Source organism: Cotesia typhae, unplaced genomic scaffold (genome assembly GCF_013202065.1).
Source record: "Cotesia typhae breed Kobodo isofemale line unplaced genomic scaffold, CoteBio_Ctyphae contig_11, whole genome shotgun sequence".
In the NCBI taxonomy this organism is placed as follows: domain Eukaryota; kingdom Metazoa; phylum Arthropoda; class Insecta; order Hymenoptera; family Braconidae; genus Cotesia; species Cotesia typhae.
In genome coordinates this window covers 3,760,789-3,777,868 of record NW_027423711.1, presented here as the reverse complement: position 1 = coordinate 3,777,868, position 17,080 = coordinate 3,760,789, and the positions used below count along the sequence as shown (strand labels likewise).

Here is a 17,080-nt window from a genome sequence, read left to right as displayed (position 1 = left end):
TTGACTTTATTATCTTTACATAAAATATTTTTTTTATACTGAGGTTTTTATACTATTTTTATACGTTAATTTGATCCAGACAAGGATCAAGCTCAAATATCGGTAAATGACCCAGCCGAGAAATTTAATCCACTATTTTTTTCTCAAAGATCTCTCTTGCATTGGTATGTAGAGCAAGTAAGACGATCTAGCTTTATTTTCAGATGTTTATTGTTCGCAATATGTATTTTTTTTTCAACTTAAAAATTTCAACTGATTGCTTATTTGATTTTCATAAAATGTATTTTTTAGAAAAGGATTGAATAAATTTTATAAATTATTTGAAAACAAAAAACAGACATGTAGTAATTTTGCCAAGTGCCAAAATTATTTTGGATGTAATCCAAATTACATAGTTGAACAAAAAGTTTTATAATATTTTATAAAATAAAATAATAAATTTGTTTAACGATTATTGAAGAAATAAAACTTGTCAATTACCAGGATATTTGATCGTTAAATAAAATGAAGTATAACTAATAATATGACAATTCAAACACTATGTACTCTTTTTGACTTGATGAATTATTATAGTGTGCACATTATAAAATATAAAATAAGTGTGCATTAATTTTTTTTTTTTTTTTTTTTTGTTTGAAATGAGCCTTGGAAATCCTCTATACTCTATAGCAATTGTGTAAACAATAAACAGCGATGTATGTGTACCCTAACGATACTAATTGTACAAATAATATTATTATTATCGTCATCAAAGATAATTTGTATCCAATACTCAAGTTGACAAATATGCACTACTCTATTATATGTCACGGTCATATTTATAATTAACCACCGACACATTAATGATAAAAATGAAAAGTCATTTACTGACTAAACAAATAATTTACAACTTTTTTTAATCATAAATCAATAAAATAAATTATTAATGCATGAATAAATTAATTAAGATACAGTTTAGTGTAAATTAATAGATAAATAATTACCAATACGTCGTAGCAAATTTCACGCAATTCTTTTTCGACTTTTTCCCGGTACTCCTTGGCCATCTGCTGTTTACGCTCAGAGCCCTCGGTCTTCTGCTCGATCGAAGATATTACTCTCCACGAACTACGTCTCGCACCGACGACATTCTTGTAAGCAACAGACAGAAGGTTTCTTTCCTCATTTGATAATTCAACCCCCGTCTCAGTTACTGCCTTCATTGCGGCTGCCATGTCATCGTACCTTTCAGCTTGCTCTGCGAGCTTTGCACGCTGCACCAATTCTTCTTTGTCCACAGACATTGTGTCGGCTGTAATAAAAATAAAATCAAAAATAAATTAACTGATATAAATCCACTGAAATAAAATAATTTATTCCATAATAATTTTTCATTTTGCCTCAAAAAATTTTAAATGCTAACAAAGTTTTTAAACTTCCAAGGGACCACATATTTATTCTGGGCAGGTGAAGATTTTTTTACCTGCCTAATTCTTCCAGATGTTCAAACTAGTTTTCCCCCCGAGGATTTGAAAAATTTTAAAGAAATATTTTTCTCTAAAGAATATTTTGAATTTAAAAATACAACATCTGGAGATGTTGAAAATTTTTAAATTCTCTGTTCTATTGTTCTTATGTGACAAACGACCGTATCACGAAAACGGTGCAAATTAAAAGGAAGAATGCGTAGGCGAGCCACGACGATTTGTACAACCGTGACTAATTACTAAAACCTTGACGACAAATAAATTTTTTGATAACGTGGGAATTCCGATTAATAAAAAAAAATAATGACTAGTCATCAATCATCATCATCACATTAAATTAGTAATAATTAATTAATTTCAAACAATTGTAAGATATTTTTAATTTTTAATCAAATTTTTAAACCTTAAAATATAATTTAATTAAATCAATAAAAAAATTTTGGCAAGGAAATGAAGAATAAAGCAAGAGCCCAGTTCACGACACCTACTCAGCCATTTAAACTATAAAACAACATCTAATATTATTATTATAAATTTATTTATTGAAGATTTAATTTAAATTGACCTCAAGATGATTTACCAAGCTCCAAAATTTTTAATTTATCAAAACCATTGTACACATAGCAGACTAGCAGCACTAAAATGACTTGTTAAATAGTTCAAGTATAAATCAATCTAAAAATAAAAGGTCATTTATATTTTCAAGAATAATTATCCATCAAATCTAAAAAGCCTCAAACAAATATCGCTCAAAGTTAAATACAATACGGAAGATAAATGGATTAAATTGCAAGTATGAGATGGAGAAGGGTGCGAGTATGTCGTATCCTGTTTTATTCATACGCTTCCGGTTAGTATCTAAAATGAAAACGATTTTCAGATCATGATATACGTTCTATTTCATTTAATTCTCGCATGAACCATCATATATCTCAGATGATTATACAGTAGCGATGATAATTTATGATTTAGGGTATGAAATAAAATTTATTATAGAACAATTCGTTACAAAACGTGCTCTATATTTCAATACTTTACAATGCTATCACCTGGTACGTGTTAGATTTTATGAAGATCAACGCACGACGTTGCCGAATGTATGTCAGTGTTGCCGGATCTTATTCGAACGTCTGGCAATTAAAAAAAAAAATTAAACCAACGTTTAAACATTAATTTCTTTCTTCAATTATAAATTACTCAATTAACGTATTAATTAAGTAGTATTAATTCAGGTGTTGATTTATTTGATTTAAAAAAAAAAAAAAAAAAAAAAAAATGGATGCTTTAGCTCGAGTAATTGTAGAAATATAATTTAATTAGTTTAAATATTAATTTTTCGATTTTAACTCTACTATTTGCCACGATCGTTTAGATAATTATTTTATCAAACCTTTAGTATCTATCGTTATCAGTGAACATATTTCATGTCAACGATACTGTTTTTTTTTTTTTTTTTTTTCTTTTACATTGTCGATCTAAAAAATAATTTATTTTACAAAAAGTTCAAGTCAAGAGTTTCCTCGAGAAAGTCACTTCAATGTCATCACTAAGAAGACCTCGACACGAATTCTTTACAACTTGGACAATTTCAGTGTCGGGAATACTCAATGGCCTTGAGTAAATTCTACGTAAGTTCATATTAAATACCCCAGACGTTTAATTCCATATCAATAATTATATCCATACATATATTTTGATTTACCTAAAAACAAAAAATTAAAGAAAAATAATTATTTAAAATTTTTTCAGTCGGAATGAAAATTTAGATGATATTTAAAAATTTTTAGAATTTTTTTTTTTATTAAAAAAATTATTACAAAATAATAAAAAGAAAATTTTTATTTGTAAAAAACTATAAGTGCAATTTTTTAAAAATATTTTTTCATTTTTAATTTAATAAATAAAAAAAATTAAAAATCTCGACTTGAGTGTTATTCAGTCTGACGATAAAAAAAATAATATTAAAGTTAAATGACATTAAAGAATTTTTAAATTTTATTTAACAAAAAAAATTAGTTCCAAAAAATGATTTTTAATTTTTTTCAAATTTCTAAATGTCAATTTTTTTTGTCATAATTTATTTATTAAAAAAAAATTCTAAAAATTATCAAATATCTGCTAAATTTATTTTGATTAAAGTTAGCTGTCCACTTGACAATTTTTAAAAAAATTAATTTGTTCAAAAAAATTATTTAAAAAAATTTTTAAACGTCAATTTTTTTTATAAATTTTTTTTTTGCCATAATTTATATGTAACAAAAATTAAAAAAATGTTCAACTATCTGCCAAGTTAATTTTCATGAAAAAAAAAAAATCATTACTTGAAACAAAAAACCCGTAACGAAGAATTTGAGGTTAAAGTGGCGCCACATACATGAAAAAACTAAAATCAATTAAATAATTTTTTCTAGGACCAGTGACTTGAAGTAAATTTTATAAAAAAGTTAAAAAATAAAAACTAAGTAGTCCGTTGAACAGTAAATAGAAAAAAAAAAAAAATGTTGAGTAGAGTTAGAGTGAGCTAACGGACGTTACGCCAATGCAGAGGCAGCGTCGTAGTACTATACGCGAAGAGACTTTTTGCGTCGTAGACTCAACGAGGATCGATAGCTCGTTACGAGAATTTGAGGGCAGCTCGCCGGATAGGAACGGGAGTTGAAAAAGTTAACGTACGTGTACATGTATATATAAATATAAAATAAGAAAAAAAATATCTAGCAACGAATCAAGAGAAGTAATAAAAGGGAAGAATGTGCTTATGAAGAGGGTTACAAAAGACAAGAATAACGCGCCGGATGTTAAGTAGCGGCAGCGGAGGCCAACGGCAAGCTTAGAGACTTTTAATAAGTCTCTCGTCATAGTAAAAATTTTTTAATAAATTTTCTTACCTATCTTAAAAATCCTTTATACAATAAATACTTAATTAAATTAACGGAGACGCGTGCGCTTCTCCGCTTTCACTTGCTATCACAAGAGAGACAAGTCAGTCAGTCAGTCAAGGTGTGCCTTGCTTACTTTGATGAATTCAAAGCTGAGTATTCAGACTAGAATTAACGACGCAGTTTTAAAATTAGCGCCGAGTATAGAGAATTTTTTTTTTTAATTAAATTCAATTCAATTTTCGGTAGATTGATTTTTAAAAATCAATTATTGTAACCAAAAAAAACTACCGGTTTGTTGATCACTTTTTGCTCTTACGTACTACTTGGTTCTTTCCTTTTTTTTTTGGTTTCCAATCACGCGTTACAACTCAACACATCTCTCAATGACCACTCCCGCACAACGACTGAGCCGGCAACGCTGTCAGCAAGTGGGGATGAGGTGTCTCGGCTAACTCCGGTGGAACTTTCGGCCCAACTCGCAACTGTTCGGGTAAATCCGTTGCGCCTCGGACTGAACCGAAATATTGATCTGTGCCGGCATGGCCGCCATCAAATGGCTGGGTGGGGCAGCGTCCCCGGGACGCCGTTGAATTCATCAAGTTATTTTACTATTCTTCTTTTGCTACTGCAAGCTCTCTTGTCATTTTTTATTTTATCTAGTTTTATTTCCTTTTAGAAAATAATCTTTAGAGATTTTAAGGAATTGCTCGAGTTTCTTATGAAGATTATCTCTGAGATGATATCATGTCAAATGGACACAAACATTCAAGATGATGCGGAAAAATTAAGCTTGGATATAAATAGGCTTATGATATATGATCTACTTATTTTAAATAAAATTGTCGAGCTATTTAAACTATGTTAAGATGTACGTAGTAGTATCACTGATATTTAAATACTCTAATTTATAATTAATATTCTAATTTTTTTTTTTTTTTTTTTTTTTTTAGGAATGGAAAATTTTCGATGATAAGAAACACAAGTAATTAATAAATCAATTGTTTTATGTTCAAGTCGCAATTTTTTGATTTGTGCATATTATTGAATCAATGATAAATATAAATTAATTTAGTAAAATTTATGAGGCTGAAGTTAGCAGACACTTGACAATTTTTTTTGAAAATTAACTAGACATAGAAAATTATTTAAAAAATGTCATTTATAATTTTTTAGAGCTTCTAAAGATGAAATTTTTTAATTAAATTTTCTTGCTATAATTTTTTTGTTAAAAAAATTCTAAAAATTATCAGATGTCTCCAGTGCCATTAAAATTTTCAAAAAAATATGAAGTAAAAATTTACAAATGAGGTCCATATCATTTTAATTTTTATTTTTTTAATTTTGATATTTTTTTTTAAATACCTAAAAAAATAAACAAATTAAAAAAAAAGTTGATTTTTTTTTTTTTTTTAAATTAATAAGATAAGAACTAATCACTTTTTGTTATTTATAAAATTGACATTATTATTCATATTTCTGTAATAATGATAAACTAGTAATCTAATCTCAAGCCAAAGATTGAACTTTCAGCAGATAATTTATGTAATTCAATTACATTTGTAGGAAATCTCTGAGTACTTTTCAATACTTTTGATTAAAATTTCAAGTTTATCGCAACTTACTAAGCATCTAAAAAATGGATAAATTTTTCTGAAAATATTCCTCACAGGCAAGTAAGTTTTTTTGATAATGACTAATTAATATTAATTTTTAATGTAAGCCATCCGTTTTTAAAAATAGGTCCGGTTACCGAGCACAAGGCAATTATTTTTATATTACAATGCAATAATAATTATCTTATTTAAAATCAATTAGCAATTATTTTAAAAATGATTTTAGATAATTGAAATTAGTTACAAATAAAATTGAATGATGTAACAGAAGTCTAAATAACAATTAACTGACAATAATTTTCTGGTTCATTTAATGAAAATAATTTTTATTGCATAATAATCGCTTAAGAGGTCAAAGCTTTGTTTGACTGTTCGTTAACCTCGCTAATTTTCCATCAACAACTATAGACTAAATGCGTGTAGATTTATGTATAGGTAAGTGGCAGTGATTTTATTATCTAAGAGATGTTAGCATAATTACAATTATAATCAATAATCACTTTCATAACAATAATAATAATTATTATTGTATTCATTCGATTGTATAGTTTACTGACAGTGATAAATTAATTTTAGTTTTATACTCTTGAACAATAAGTGTTATAAGAGTGTAAATAAAAATGAAGAAGAGGCATATGAAGACGATAATGACGAAGTAAAATGTAATGTGAATAGTGAGAGATAATTATAGGAAGAGTTTGTACAGGTTGACAGTGAGCAAGATGATAACAAGACATGGTTTGTTGAAACGGCTGGAAATGAAATATTGATCTGAGGAAAACGGCGCGCGCAACCCCTGCAGACCCAACCCTATGTATTTTTCTCTCTGATTCTGGCTCTACTCTCTAGGTTGTCTATCTCAACATTTACCACCCAGTATAGGTATACGGATCTATTTTTTTATCTTTGTTTTTCTTTCATCACCTTCTATTCCTTTATTACAGAAGAAGAAGAAGAAGAAGAAGAAGAAGAAGAAGAAGAAGACCAGGGCATCCATCGTCACCATTTTCTCTTAGGTATACAGACTTTTCCTATTGTAAATTCAGGCCTCATCTTATCTTACTCACATCTTTGAATAAAAAAATATTTTTAAGTTTTTCAGAAGACCAAAATATCAAAAATTTTTATCCAGGACATTTTTATATTATTCAAATGTCTGGGTTCTTTAAATATTTCCAACATTAATGAAGCCGAAAAATATTAAGCTTCATTTTTCATTCATCCTATCTAGGAGATCCATTAAATTGATATTCTGGGCTTGTCGTGAAAAAAACTGACGTAGCTTATTTTAAATTGATAAAATTTAATATATGTACAGTTGAAAATTTAAAAAGTTTATAAATAAATTGCTGGAGGCTAAAGCAAATTTAATAAAACTGTTGATATCAAGATTTATAAGATCTCCCTTTAAATAATCCTCTCCCAAAGGACTTAGCAAATAGGATGACGATTAAATTCCTCAAGCTCAAAGTTTTCAAGGACTCGGTTACTCTATTCCCTGATGATCATGTCAGGATAAATTCATTTAACTTATCAGCCAAATGAATCGAGTGGAAAGAAAGTGTAAGGTATTAATAGATAAGAAGAGTAGTAATCGAAATTACTCGGTAAATTTATTATAAATTATGCTGCTCTGAATAATTCAAGTCACACTTTTCATCAATAATTTCTCACTGAGCGTTTAATTTCATTTTAAATTAAAAAACATTGTCGAAATTTTCATCAATGAGTCGGATTCGATTCACAAGTTAAAATTATGCGCATCTAAAATTCTAATTTAGTATTTATAACGAATAATAAAATTTTTACTTTATATACTCAATAAATCAAATTATGATACGAGAATAGCCATTGTTGAATCAAGTCTAAGTGTATATAATAGAACGTATATATTGTCAATCTCTTTGACATGTGTCCACACGTTTATAGATATTCAACATCTCTGACACAACTCTCGGATTTCAATAAAAACAAGTTTCTAGGCCAGGGCCACTGTCTGCAAAAATAACAGGGTATTTTTTTTACCTAGCAAAAAATTTCATCCTTTTATTTTTTTAATTCAAATGCGGTTCTTTTATTCTACTCTTTTTGTCATTTACTTGTTTTTTTTATTTTTTTATTTTTTTTTTTTTTTTTTTATCAAAGTCAATTAGATCAGTGATATTGAATCAATGGTAAAATAATTTGTTATATTTTTGTTTTTATTTGAAATATGAGTATCGTCCGGGATTTTCCCACGACTAAATTTAATCGATTGAGCTTTCCGGTAGCTCATGCGAATGAATTTCCGGGTAAGCTCCCGGCCAACAGACCACGTTCATTAAAAGATTAATATCGAGTGATTAATTAGCCGCTTGTTAACTCAAATAAGTTTTCTTCTTTATTCAAACTATGTAATCTTGTGATTTAATTAATAAAAAAAATTTTTGGTAATTATTTACAAGTGGGGTCAAGTCCATTTTGGATCATAACTACACAGAAAGAAAAATTTCTTGACTGGAAAATAAAATTCTTGGCTTAAGAAAATTTACTTCTATCAAAAATTAAATTTTTCGGAGCAAGAGGCTGAATTTTTTCAAAACAAGAAGATTTTCTTAAATAAATTTCCTTGGATCAAAATATGTATTTCTTAAAGCAAAAGAATTAATTTTGTTGGAATAAGTGAAATTTCTTGTAAAAAAATTTTTTTTTAAGCTCAAGAAAATACTAAGGAAGAAAAATATTTCCTCGGCTCAAGTGAACCTTTTTTATGTGTACGTCACATTTATGATAAAAAATGTCGTGGGGAAAAAAAAAAAAAAAAAAAAAAAATTTCGACAGCTTTATTGCCTTCAAAAGTTGGAAAAAATTTTGAAAAAAAAAAAAGAAAATTAAAATGGTTGACTCCACTTGTAAATATTTACCAAATTTTTAAAGGAATTTCAATCCTCAATCTTGACCACAAAGTTGTGGCTTGTGATTTGATGTACGTACATTATTAGTGAATAATTAAACGCGTATTAACTTTATCGATCTTCACTGTACGTGTAACTTCGATCCTACACATATACTAGTGGACTATCATTTATGTACTTCGATCCTGGTTGTTATTTCTTCGTCTAGTCCTCGCTCGAATCAACTTGTACTTTGTACATATTATATGATAGGTTAGTAATGAAGCGATCAATAATATTGTTTTACATGATGTATACCCTATCAATACACGTGGTATTACTTCCACGTGTTGTTTGAACAATAAAGTTCAATTTAAATTTTTAATTATAATTATTAGTATTAATATACATAATGTGATCAGCCAGCTGAGTCGGTAGATATGAGTAAATATTTTATTAAATATTTTGCATATTGGTAGTAGATAAAATTTTTAGACATTAAACTCAAGAGTTAAATATAATGTAGCAAAAAAATTAATTAAAAATGGCAGAAATTTTTTTTTATATTTTTTATGTAAGATAAAATATGAGGTGAAGTTTATCGGAATTTATCATGTTGAATTTTAATTTTTTGGGTAATTGAATTGAAGTGGTAATAAAATTTGCTCATCATTTTATAGGAGGAAAAAAATTAAATAGAATTAATCACAATAGAAAAAAAAAAAAAAAAAAAAAAAAAAGTAAATAAAAATCAATGAACGTTAGTTTGAGATTGTATGTAACCATTCGATTTTCGTCGGGCTATTGTCTGATTCTGTATGGTATTGTATAAGCCTATATTCCGTCAGGTGCAGCTGGTTGGCCGGATATCATGAACAAACCGATAACTCTCGTTTCCCATTCTTCCTTTAGTTTTAACTATCGGAATAGATATCTGTATTTTTATTTCCAATTCACATTTGGTCAACACAACGTTTAAAATATTGATATGACGCACGTTCCGATTTTTTTGATTGATATTTTACTTTCCAATGAACACACTTTTATTTTATCAATGGTAGAAATCGTTTTGATAAAAATATAGATGAGGTCGTGGATTTATAGAATAAAAATTGACATTTTTAAACTTTATCATAAAAATTAATGCTAGTGCAATCTAATATACATAAGCAAAGTTAAGTGATAAACAGAGAAAACTTTTTAACATGTCTAACTCTGTCAGACGTGCTGCATAAATCGATATTCAGCGCACGAGCATACAATAAAACAGAATAACTTTTTAAATATTTAGCTACTGAGTAAATAAAATTATTCAATACTATTTGTTTTGTGAATTTATGGTTATTGTAATGCTAGTTTTTTTTTTTTGCACTGAAAAAAAAAAAATTCTTGACTGGAGGGTAAATTTTTTTGGCTCAAGAAAATATTAAAGATTGAAATTTTTTTGAATTAAGTCAAAGTTTTTTGAGCCAAGAAAATTTTTTCTTGCTCCAAAATAAGGTAATTATTTACAAGTGGAGTTTGCCATTTTAATTTTCATTTTTTGAACGAAATTTTTTTTTGAAAAATACGTAAAAAAAATGAACAATAAAAAAAATTGATTGCCACAATTTTAAAAAATTTATAAATTTTTTAAAAAGTTGTAATATTCAATTTTTTTTTTTTAATTGTTCATTTTAAAAAAAAAATTAAAATTACCAATTTTTTTTAATTTACTATTGTTATTTTTAAAAAGAAAAAAATTTAATGACTCAGACCCAATTTGGTAGTTAGAAAAATTAATTAATTATTGAAATCTTATTCTAAAATTAAATATTGAAGTGTAAAAGCGTTTAGAATTCATCTGAATAACAAAATACACTGACAGATTGTTTAGTAATTATAATTTTAGCTCTTTGGCGCCACTGATAATTTTAATTAAAGCCAGAGTAACATTTTTAAATTCATCCTTGAGCCAAAATATTTTCAAATAAATTAATAGTTAATTTTTTTTTCTTTTTTTGGTATCAATAATTAAAAAAAATAAAAATATTTTATCAAGAAAATAGTATGATTGAAGATAAAATTTATAAAAAATTACAGTAAAAAAAAGTAAACTCATTTCCCATAGATTCGATTAATAAAAAAAAAATTCATGAGATATAATTAAGATAAGATTTTGATTGCAGCACGAAAGATTTGAATCAGGTGATTCGTTCGTGAGATAAACGACACAAATATATTTTCTTCACCTAAAAACTTTAATACTAAAATAAAAATGAATAAAAACTTTATTTCAGTGTCTAACTATACACGATGAATAATTTTTTGAAAGTTTTATAGGCCTCATTAAAAAGCCCTCAGTTTTCAAGAGCTAAAAAAAAAAACTACGTCAAAATATTTGGAGACTGAAATAAAAAATTGACTTGGTTTTATATTAATTAAATGTCTCAAATTTTTTTTTTACCAATTATCGATAATTATTAATAAAAATGGAATTAATTATTTTTAATTCAAACAAACAGGAAATGAATAAAAATTTCAATTCACGACAAATAGAGAGATAAACTTCCATGTAATCCTACAATATTGAAATAGTCTCAGGAATTCTATCGTGTAATACGATATTTTCTTTTTCAATAAATGTGATAGTAACATACGCTGCTCCTCATAGCGTATCAGTATTGCCATTTGTAAGCAAAAGAGTAAAAAGAATTTATAGTTCAATTTGTCTAATAAATAGCTAAAAAAATATAAACTTGATATTCTTCGTTTCTTTTTTAGTTTTTTGAAAAACCCAATTGTAAATTCAAATGTAAAGAATTTTTTAAAAAAAATCTTTACATTCAGTGTAAAAAAAAAAATTTAATCGTTGAAAATAAATTTTATATTTTCTATTTTCATTATTGTGAAATTAAACAGTATAAAATAAAAAAAAAAAAAAAATGTAAATAGGTAATCAATGACTAGAAACAGACATTTAGCTTTAACAGGACGTAACGTAAGTGAACTCTTGGTGCGTCATTCGGCTTGGAATAGCATGTGATGTCAAGCTTACAATAAATAAATTTATTTAAGCTGTACTATGTTTAAATTTATTACATTTAATACTATTGAATAATGAGTCATTTATAAAATATTTTTTTGTTACAGGGGAATGAAAAATGTAATAATTATGAAACTTGGAGTTCTGTTTTACACTAGAAACAACTAAACTTTTTCCCCTTTGCTGAAAATTTGGAAACCACACGAGTGCAGCGAAAACGAGGGGATTTTAACGAGTGCAGGGGCGTGGGTCCCTGGTACATAATGCTAAGGATGACGTGTCCGTAAATTTATATATATATGTATGTAGAGAGCAGAGACTACGCAGCTCACCAAAGTGTACTACTATACTACATATGTAGTACTCCAGTACTCTCTACACTTCTATTCCATATAACACTAATACGTGACGTACGTCGTCATGACTGAGTCACGCGGTTAATCGCGAGACATGAGGAAGAGAGCGAGACGTAAATAGAAAAAGACTGAGAACCTCTGAAGTGTATCGCGTGTCTAATACTTTTGGATATAAACGATGAGCTATACGTAAGTTTTATCGTCTTTTTCTCTACCATTATGTTAATATTGTTTAATTGCATCGACAATTATTTGTCAATTATTTTTTTTTAAGTGAATAACAACTTCAATTTATAGATTTTATCATAAATTGCACTGATAGAAGGATTTATTAAATATTAATAATTAATGATTTAATTTATTAAATTTTAATAAATATTTTTAATATTCAATAAATATTTATTTAAGAGAAAATTATATTTATTAATAATTAATAAATATTTTGTTGAGTGAATTTGTTTCGCTTGCAATGTCATTTGATATAAAGATAGTTTATAAATAAAAATCATTTTTATAAATTATTTGCATTAATTATATTACATTATAATAACGTTTAAATATTTAAAACGTTGATTTATTTAGTGAATTTAATTATTATGATGTACTCCAGCAATAGAATTATTAAAAGTGTCAAAATAAAATTGCTATTTTTGCTTTTTATTTTAAATAAATATTTTTTAACAGCTAACAAATATTCATTAACCATTAATAAATATTTATTAAATTCTATGATGTTAAAAATTATTTATTAACAATTAATAAAGCTTATTAAATATAAACAAATCCTTCTATCAGAGTGATAATATCTACGTACAATTTAATTTTTCCGGTATGGTTTTAATGGCTTCTTTCATGTACAATTAGCTTTTTAATGCAGGTAGGGTCTTTCATATTTTCGGCTGTAAAAATAATAATTGAGCTATTAGTTTTTTTATTGCAATAATAATTTTCAAATTTCAAAGATAAAATTATTTTAATACTCACTTCTAATAGCGATAAAAATTTTTTCTCAATTAAATTATTGATAGAATTAAAAACAAAATTAGCCTTCTAATATTTTCAAAGCCAAAAATAACAGACTAATTTTTTTTCTGTTGTACTTTATGAGATATAAAAGTTATGGATGTTAATAATTTTTTTTCAGAGTAATGACAAGATTTTTATGGTCAGAAAGTTTAGAAATTCTGTGATTACAATAAAGAGTCACTACTTCAGACTGAAAAAAGTTTTATATTTTAAATACTAAATATGGCTGTAGACTATATTTATATACATAGTCTGACCTGATTCACTGCAATTATAAGAAAAAGAAAATACATTGTTTAAAGAAGAAATAAAAAATTGAGTAAACTAGATTTTGGTTACTGTTTATAAAATATTTAAATAGGTGATTTTAAAAGTTTAATAGCTGACGTAAAGAGAGAAAGACTATGAAGATTACGGTTAAATAATAATAATAAAAAAAGAGTAATCTGTAGTATAAAGGAAATAAAAGCAAAAGTAAGCTGCCTGGAAGCTGATTTACCGTTAGATTGAGAATAATAGGTCACGAAAAGAAAAATATAAATATAAATTACTTGTTTTATCAAGGATTGATTTTTTTTTTCTATTTAAGTTGATGTTCAATCAATATAAAATTGTTTCCAACTTTAAATAATAAATTTAGAGAGTAAATATTTATTAAAATTGATTTGATGGCGTAACTATCATTTTTTAGTAAATATTTTCTTAAATAAATAAATAAAAATAAAAAGAGGATAAATTTTACAAGATGAATGGCTTTAAGAGGCTGTCAACTTATTGTCACGTGTTGACCCATTGTCTAGCAACACACTAAGTCTTGATAGTTCCCTCTGTACTTATTACTCACTCTTTATGAAATATAAAGATGTGGGTCGACTTGATCACGATAGTTTAAGAGATACAAGAGAACTATGGAGAAGATCTTTAATAAATGTCTAGTTCAATGCTCTTATTTCTCCAAAAACTAAAAAAAAATTTTTAATATCTTTTTACTGTTTATTTATAAGCAGTGGCTTTGATTTTATATTTTTATTCTTAATAAACTCATCATTATCCACTTATAAATATTTAACGGTACAATATTAGTTTTGTTGCGAGGGATAGATTGTTTGAGCAGTATAAATTTAGAAAATAGATTTTTCTGGTGTATAAATATGAAAATAATAATAATAAGAAGATTGATTGACCGAGAAGATTGGAAGGAAGCAAAAGTAATCAATCAAAAAATAAAAATCCAGGGCTTTAAAATTGCATCGAGCCGAAAGACAATAGAAAAAGAGAACCAAGTCAGAGAAATAATTAAATAATAAAAATAATAATTTAATATAAAAATAATCGTAATTGTTTATAAATGGGGCCAAACGTATTTTTGGCCATATCTAGGTGAAAAATTAACATTTGAAAATTTTTTTTATTCTACTTGTTTTAAATATCAGAAAATTAATATTTCGATAGTTTTTTTGCCTTTAAAAATTGGAAAAAAATTTCGGCTCTTATTTTTTTTTGGATAAAATTTCTATTTTATTTTTTTTTATTGTTAATTTTTGTATGAAAATTTAATTTAATCACGGAAAGTACTTGAAGTCAAAAAATGATTCTTCAGTAGACGATAATTAATAAATTGTTGAAAAGCCTTAGTAATTAATTTGAGAACAATTAAAATGGAAATTCAAGTGTTTTAGGTAGTGCGGTCGCTGAATAATTATAAAACAAGTTTTTAACTAATGAGTATTGAAGTTATAAGATTAATTAATAAATGAATGAATGAATGAATGAATAGATAAATAATTGTAATGTGAGATAAAATATTAAAAAATACATTAAGCTTTCGGTTTTAATGAACAAAACAGTATATTAGTTGATATTAAATAACATAATGGTAGAGAAGAGAAAGGCGTGGGCTGGTGGTAAGCTCGTATATCGATCACACTGCGTTGCTTGGTTTATCAAAGGCTCCTGCTCGGTCACGAGAAAAAAATTACATTACTCTGGTCTATCTTTTATCACGACGTCAAGTGGAAGACTAAAGACCCTGAGCTGTCTATGTGTCTAACAAGTTTTAACATAAAAAATTTATGGCCAAAAATATCTGTTCTCATAATCATCGACCATTTTCATAATTATTTTGTGCAGCGTACTTCGACCATTGAGTACACTTACGTAAGTAAGTGTACTCACTCAATCCTCACTGTTCGAACATGTGTGATTTTATAAATTAATTTATGCTTTATAAGGCGGTAATTGAAAGCTGAATTTTTTATTGTTGAGAATTCAGCGCACATCATAACACGTTCATCCGGCACATTCAAATGACAGTAAACCTGGCGAGACAGTAGCGTAATTTTTTTTATATAATCATTTGATAAGAGTCCAGTCATGAGCGACCGAAAGTTATAATATAAAAAAAAAAGTATGTTTAATGTATGTAAAAAAAATTGAAAATTAAATTAGCTGACAGCGAAAAATTTTAATTTTTTTTTATTAATTAAATAAGCAAAAAAAAATATTTAAAAAAAATGGCATTTATAATTTTTCAAATTTTTAACATGTGGAATTTTTTCTTTTAATTTTTTTGTATTGATTTTATTAATAAAAAAAATTCTAAAAAAGTTTAGAAGTCGGCTAACATAATTTTCATTATTAAATACGCACTTTTTGTGTTAAAAATACAAAATCAAGAAAATAATGACATTGAACAGCCTATACGCCATAAAAGGAGATGAAAAAAGAATTATGTAGGTGGAATGACAGACAAGAAATTATTCATAGTTAATCAAATGAAAAATTTCTACATGGTAATTTCATGGAAATTGTGAAATTATTACCTGATGATATAATAGAATTTTTAATTAGCTTGTTTTTTTTTTTTTTTTTTTTTTTCCAAAACGATATAAAATAATTAATCGTCGCCGGTGAGTAAAGCAATATGGCGCAAGGGCACTCCCCTCAAGTGCGTTTTCAATAACGTCATCTAACAACTACGTAAAATAAAATGTTGCTCGTCAGTAGAAATAAAAAAAAAAAATATCTTAATAATTTATTAAACTTACTGTTACTCACTAACTATAAATGTACAGAAGAATTTTATTTCCCGTAAATAGCCAGCGAGAAAGTCTTGGAATTCGCCGGCGTGCAAAACAAGATGGCAGCCGTAGTATGTCGAGTGAGTAAAAAAGAGCAACAGAGATAGAAAATTGAAAAAAGATAAAAGATCAAAAAATGTCCGGATGTCTTTGTCGTTTAACAATCTCTGTATCTTGTTTTCTTACTCTAATGTAACGTGCGTCATTCGCATACGAGCCGCATTCATATCGCATGACTGGAGTAAAAAAAAAAAAAAAAAAAAAAATTTTTTTTTTTTCTCATTAATGACTGATAGAGAATAACTATTTTTAGGTTATTGTAAAATATATAAAGATGTAAGTAATTAGTATTTAATAATATGAAAAATTATAAATATTACCTTGTATGGCCTTAAAGGGCGTTTTTAGACAAACTGACGCGACTAGATCGTGGGGACAGTAACGTCGGCAGATTTAATGGCTACGGGGTTCACTCGGCTGTCTCGACAATTTCACATAATTTATAAAACATACATATATCGTACTAATAATAAATTAAAATTTATTATTTAACGCTTGATATTTGTCACTTAATATTATTCCATAATTCTAAATTATTTATCACTTATAATTTTATAATTATTTTAAAAACTCACCTAATAACGGATGCAGTTAGCGGTCTGGAAAATCTCGATGCTTTAGTGTATTACAACGGCTCCTGTTAACACTATAGTTTTACACAGTGCACTGATGATGGTGCTTTGCGACCAAGGAAATCGC

The 17,080-nt window shown here is 26.8% G+C and overlaps 1 protein-coding gene and 2 long non-coding RNA genes across 7 annotated transcripts in view; 2 read left to right on the top strand and 1 right to left on the bottom strand.

Moving 5' to 3' along the window:
• 14-3-3zeta (tyrosine 3-monooxygenase/tryptophan 5-monooxygenase activation protein zeta) overlaps positions 1 to 17,080 on the bottom strand; it is a 23,880-nt gene extending 6,800 nt beyond the window's left edge. The window contains exons 1-3 of one of the 4 annotated variants that reach the window (XM_074239996.1): positions 16,957 to 16,974; positions 16,702 to 16,798; positions 984 to 1,291 (exon numbers count right to left, since the gene is read on the bottom strand). In XM_074239996.1, coding sequence (XP_074096097.1) covers positions 984 to 1,283 — 300 coding nt within the window. In that variant the 5' untranslated portion in view covers positions 1,284 to 1,291; positions 16,702 to 16,798; positions 16,957 to 16,974. Of the gene's footprint in view, positions 1 to 983; positions 1,292 to 2,515; positions 2,539 to 4,354; positions 4,515 to 16,701; positions 16,799 to 16,956 lie in introns of those variants that run through there. The other 3 variants (XM_074239984.1, XM_074239991.1, XM_074240002.1) reach the window with 3 other exon arrangements.
• On the top strand, positions 4,808 to 5,617 carry LOC141525598 (uncharacterized). The gene is made up of 3 exons (XR_012478866.1): positions 4,808 to 4,947; positions 5,025 to 5,216; positions 5,299 to 5,617. It is a non-coding gene; the product is annotated as an uncharacterized LOC141525598 (long non-coding RNA).
• LOC141525604 (uncharacterized) lies at positions 6,051 to 7,307 on the top strand. Of its 2 annotated transcripts, XR_012478872.1 has the most exons (4): positions 6,051 to 6,396; positions 6,538 to 6,843; positions 6,906 to 6,977; positions 7,056 to 7,307. It is a non-coding gene; the product is annotated as an uncharacterized LOC141525604 (long non-coding RNA). The 2 variants fall into 2 exon arrangements; XR_012478870.1 differs by having other exon boundaries at positions 6,051 to 6,843.